The sequence below is a fragment of the Vollenhovia emeryi genome, unplaced genomic scaffold (assembly GCF_000949405.1).
Source record: "Vollenhovia emeryi isolate VEMERY1.0 unplaced genomic scaffold, V.emery_V1.0 DF939121.1, whole genome shotgun sequence".
Lineage (NCBI taxonomy): Eukaryota > Metazoa > Arthropoda > Insecta > Hymenoptera > Formicidae > Vollenhovia > Vollenhovia emeryi.
The window spans coordinates 880,202-886,039 of record NW_011967245.1 but is presented as its reverse complement, the minus strand read 5'-3'; the positions used below and the strand labels follow the sequence as shown (position 1 = coordinate 886,039).

Sequence of the window (5,838 nt, the reverse complement as noted above, 5' to 3'; positions counted from 1 at the left end):
ATATACCCGACAGTGAAATTGGAGTAAGAACATCGAGAACGAATCTAAATAAGATTGCATTAAGATAACGGCACTCTATGCACGTTATTCTTTTCGCGGATCCCGACGGCAAAATGGATAATTTGATCATATTATCGCGTTGTTACACTAATGTCCAATTCCACCAATGCAGTACAATTTTAATCTCGGTTTAATTTACTTCCCCATCTTTTTCTCATAGAGCCAGAAAAAGGTAAAAAAAAGAAGTTAAACCGGGTTGATCTGCATTGACAGAAGTGGACATAAATTGGGAGGGAAAAAAAATCAGAAACAAACTGAAACTAAAGTAGTGAAAATTAAAACAAGAGTCGCCTCTGATACGTCGATCCTTACGTTATACCATGTCCGAAACACGATTTTATACAAATCTCTGTAAATTATCCGATTTAAAATCTGCAACGGCGAAAGTTCCACCGGAGGAGAATAACGAAGAGAGGCGAGATCTCCGCTCGAGGAGAAAATTTTCGACGTTGCAGTCGTAGGATCCCAAAGTCGCCCGTTGCGTCTGCACGGCCGCGGCGGAGGCGGCGGCCGTGTGTGCCGCAATCTGGCGCGGATCGGGGGGCGAGATAAGGACGAGGGAGGATGCGCGACCGAGAGGAGCAAAGGAAGCCGCATCCTCTCGGCCTCCGCCAAAGAGCATAGAGCAGCGTCGACGTCGTCGTCGACGTCGTCGTCGTCGTCGTCGTCGTCGTCGGCGTTGACGTCGGCGTCGGCGCGCGCGGGAATAAGGGCGGTCCCGTAGTACGCCGTAATCTAATTTGCGATGCAATCTAGAATAACAATGGTCCACGTCGCGGCGGCGGCGGTAGAAAGGGGGCAGGCGTGACGGCTGTACGAAACGCATCGCAACGTCTCGTCGGCGCGGCGGCGAGAAGGAGAACGGAACTTCCGCCGACTCTCCTCGACGTAATCACGGGACCGGTAACTTCCAAATTAAGTTCCCCATCGCCCGATGCCGATGGAAACCGAAGCGCGCGCGCGGTGGACGCCGCGCCGACGTCCTTGTACCCTCGGGGCTTTGCCGAGGAAAAGGGCTCCGCCACCGATCGATGCCCGGGATCCGGTATCTCTCGCCATCGGGACGATACGTCGCTAAGTGAGACGTACAGACGTACAGACGTGTTACGTCTCGCGAACGATATTACGACCCGCGGAGATCGTGTTTACTAAAAATTTATCCCGAGGATCGCGGCGTAACGCGGCATTTCGAACAGTTTTATGAGAGCTTCTTGAAATTTTATCATACCCACAAAACATTTTGATATATTATACATCTATGCATCATGTATTTATATGCAGTGTATGTGAATTTTTAATACACAATACATACATTGGATATCGAGGGGTAAACCGCTGGGGCCATTGTGGTGTATAGATTTGCTGCACCAACCGAAATGTTAAGTTGCTTAGCTACAAAAAGAAACGGTCAAAATTTTTCCCAGAGTAGAGTTACGAACAATTCAAATAATTCGATTACTAATTGTGGGCCCCAAAATGGGTTGCTAATTCCCTTTTTTTTCCAGAGTAGTAATTATACTTAGTATATACATTTTACTTAGAACATATGGTAAACTTTCACAAATTCTCACACGGTTCTTCAAAGTGCCACGTAATCCCGCGATCGCATGACTTTCGGGGTAAATTTTAAGAGAAAATTCCCTCGGCGCACTCGCGCTCGGGGAAAATTGCCCAGGGAATGTCCGAGTGCGTTCGCGAGAGAAACAATAGAGAACGTTGAAAGCGCCGTCGATTGTACGCTACGTCCAGGGGACATTCTTGAAAGAATTTGCGTGAACGGAGGTAAATATTTTTCGGACAGACTTTCTCGAACATCTTGTCTCGTAACCACTGTTACTTTTCAATTCAAGACGATAAAATTACTTCGTCCAATTTTTCGACCGAAAAAATCAGAGTCAATATAACCCGAAAACACTTTCAACGAGAGCGAAGGTGAGACGTTATTAACGAGTTGCGTTGCGTTAAGGGGATGCTGGAGTAATTCTGCACTTTTGCACCTTTCTAACCTAAAAACTGTCAGTTCGCGGAAACACTTGTGTAATATACAAATTAAATGGCTTATGTGTACAGATCGAAAGCAGCTCGCTACTCCGGCCAAATGAAAGAACAATATGGCATCACTGAAACTATAGTTCGTAAGTCTAATAAGAAATAATAGTGAGCAACACACATACTACATGTACTGTATGGTGTGTTGCTCACTATTATTTCTTATTAGACTTACAAACTTAGTTTCAATGATGCCACATTGTTCTTTAATTTAGCCGGAATAGCAAGCTGCTTTCGATCGTCTGTACACGTGCCATTTAATTTGTGTATTACACAAATCTTTCCACGAAACAGACAGTTTTAAGTGCAAAAGGTGCGAAAGTGCAGAATCACTCCAGCATCCCCTTAAGTAAAGGACTTGTCCCGTGCAACTCGACGCTTCGCAAGGTCCTCGTCTGAAAACTCGCAGCGAAACCATAACGCTATCGATTACGAGCCGCAGGTGGATCCCGTGAATCATGCTCGCGTCCTAGATTCGTCCCCGTCGCGTGTTATCGCGCGTTTCGAGCGGTTGAATCGGGACACGGAGACGCGAGGGGGGAAAAAAAGCGGAGGAACGAGAAGTTGCGCGCGGCCGCGAGCGTAGTCTGCCTTTCTGCAGAGGCACGAGAGGAAAAAAAAAGGAAAGAGGGAGAGAATGCAACGCGCCGGATAGATGCAGCTGTGCCGCCACGGCCGGGCCGGCTGCCGAGATTAGATATCGGGAGGCTTTTTCCCAGATAGCCTTCGACGTTCTGCGAATCGTGTAATAATCTTGCCGAAGGTCGACAACGTCGCCGATAACCACCTCCGCGCTGGATGGGAAATCGCACTTCCTTTTTCCCCCCCTTCTGACCTCGGTGAAACTCCCCGTGCTCGCCTGGTCGCCGCGCGGCCGTGATGACAACGGCGTGTCTATTGCCTGGCGAGAAAGAGAGAGAGAGAGAGAGAGAGAAAAAAAAACAGCGCCGACGATAGCGCGCGTGTGCCTTTTGGACTCGTGACGCGCGATATCAGGAATGCGTAATGAGACCGGCGATTGTTCAGTGAAATGCGGCAGAAAGTAACGAGAAAGGGAATTGTTCCGGGAAGAATGCGATACGACGTTCGTCGCGAACTCGTTCGAGCCCGTTATTTGTAAAGAAGCTATTCGACGAACTCGGTCAAGTCTGCTAAAATTAGTACGACGTATACAGTTTCAGCGGATATGCGGAAGTGTGCTTCGGTTTTATTTCGAACAGCTTCGAGATATATGCGATAATCCGCATATAAATCCATCCCGTTGGCGCAATTTACCCCCTATTCTCCCGGTTATCACAATAAATTTGTCCCGGTGTTCGCAAGCGTTATAGATACCTCAAGGGCCGCGCGGGCGTGATAAAAAATACACGCCCCCTGCTTGCGTCACTTTTCAACCCTTTAACCGTTTGTTATACGTCGATGTCGCGACGTGTATTATCGGCGTCGCTGAAATCGCGCTCGTAGGAAACATCATTTCCCAAAGTTAAATCTCACGCGTCCCCGATCAGCATTGGATGGTTGGTACTCACGGGTGTATCAGGATAACGATAATGATCCTGTAGTAGAAGACAGCGCTGCAACGGCGGCGGCGGTGGCTCCTCACGACGATGACGGTGACGATGATGGTGATGCCGATGATAGTGGTGGAGAATCGAGGCAGAAGCGGAGGAAGCAGAGCCGGCGGGAACCGGCTCGTGCACCAACAGCCGACGATGATGAAGATGACGCGATATCGTCGCCAGGACACCCACCAGTGCGCCGACTATCAGCACGAGCGCCGCCGAGACGATGTAGCCGCTCGCACCCACTGCAACCGGAAATCGAGACACCGCGATTGGTCAATAATTTCGATCGGAAACCTCGTGGTGCGTCAATCTACGTAACTTTTCGCATTTATCTGTTCTATATGTCGCAACTGCCGCCATATTTTTCTACCGCCGAAGCGGCGAGATAAGGCTATCGTTAATGCGGAAGTTAATTATTCGAAGGATGTGAAAAAATTTCAGAGAATTATGTATCGTCGTCGGCACTCGAAGACATAATCGATCTCTCTGTGTAATACATTTTTTCCGCGTCTCGTTATTTAATGAAATATTATATTTAATATTATATTTAATGAATATATTTTGAATTGCATTTTTTTCTGCACATGTAGAGGCAAATCCCCTATTACGGGATGGGGATTTGCCTCCTAATACGAGACAGCGGAATTTTCGCTAAATTAATAGGCGTCGTCTTTGGTTCCACGATGGATTTATTGCTCTTGGAGTGAAATCTGTTTAGTGGAAAATTCATCGTTAGATCGTGTAATCGTAGCGAAAAAAGATTTGCGATTGAATTTGAAAACCTGCTGTCTTACATTACAAGCCTATCTCATAATAGGGCACTTTCCTCTATATATTCTTGCGTGTGTAAACATTTTCATTGAAATAAATGTAAAGCTTCGAGCTATCATTAAGGCCCGGTCTACAATGAGTTGTTAGTCGTTAGTCAGAAGTCGGAACTGTATGTCGGTCCTTTTTCTTCCACCCAGAAAGGAAAAGGATCAACATATAGTTGCGACTTCTGACTAACGACTAACGACTCATTGTAGACCGGGCCTAAGACTGAGCACCAACTCTTCCTATGGTCCACGCGACGTATTTAAATTATATATATGTAAATATACACGCGTATACCAACGCTAGTAATCAAGTTATTGCTTTAATAACGCGTTATGTTACGTAAATGAGAACAGCGTACGCTGAACGATAATGCGAACAGGGAAGACGAATAACTTTTTTCTCACACAAATGAACTGTACAAAAGCATTAAGACATATCGCCTGTCTCCTCGAGTTGTGTGCGGTGTCAGGACTAAGTTGTTAGAACTTAAACGCTCGTGACGCGAGTAATGCCCCGTGTGCGGTTTGTCGAGTCGACGCACAAATCATCGACACGTGGAAACGATTAAATGTCATTTTCCGCAACCTTGCCACTGCTCAAGAACTCGCGAGCGTAATCGTGCTCGTCAAGACGCGTCTCGCAAAACGAAGAACGTGTGCCGTCATGTTATCAATCATGTAATGTCATTTCATTCAAACGCAGTTAAACGCACATGAACCGCGCGTGTGTTGCGGTAATACATTTTATCGAACGCCTCGCCGATCAATTAGTGCTTGATTACGCGATACATTTGGACTTGATGCCGAATGAGATGCTGAATGAAACTAGAATTTTACTGAAAAACATACACGGAAACGCGAAGTCGCTGAGATGTTCGTTATTAAAAAGCACAAAAATGCCGTCAACTTAAAAAGAGACGCTGAAAATTTAAATTCAATGTATGACAAGGTGTCGGAATACACGTGACTCTCAAATTGCTGTTTATATTATGTTTTACCTCGCACTCATTCTCTTATTTATTTCGTTACCCGTCAGTCCGATCTCCCGTCTAATACAGGTCTCTGGTCACTTTTATTCATATTTAACAATCAACGATGCAATTTCAATGGACTTTGCACTCTTCAACCAAAGAGTGCAATTGTTATTTTTTGTGTAAGTTTATTTATTCTTGGCATTTATTAAATCGCAATAGTGTATAATGCATTCACTCTCTTGCTCGTACACAGATTACTGTGTCACAGTGGTATTGGCCAAACAATTAATATGCGATCTTTAATAATTTTGTACCAGGTATGAATTTTGTAGTTTGTTTTCGCTGTAATTATTTTATTAAGCAATGTTTGCG

General features: G+C 45.6%; 1 protein-coding gene across 1 annotated transcript in view; it reads right to left on the bottom strand.

Moving 5' to 3' along the window:
• Positions 1 to 2,419: 2,419 nt before the first annotated feature.
• Positions 2,420 to 5,838, bottom strand: part of LOC105570343 — a 30,908-nt gene continuing 27,489 nt past the window's right edge. The window contains exon 3 of the mRNA XM_012027472.1: positions 2,420 to 3,916. Coding sequence (XP_011882862.1) covers positions 3,600 to 3,916 — 317 coding nt within the window. The 3' untranslated portion in view covers positions 2,420 to 3,599. The remainder of the gene's footprint in view (positions 3,917 to 5,838) is intronic.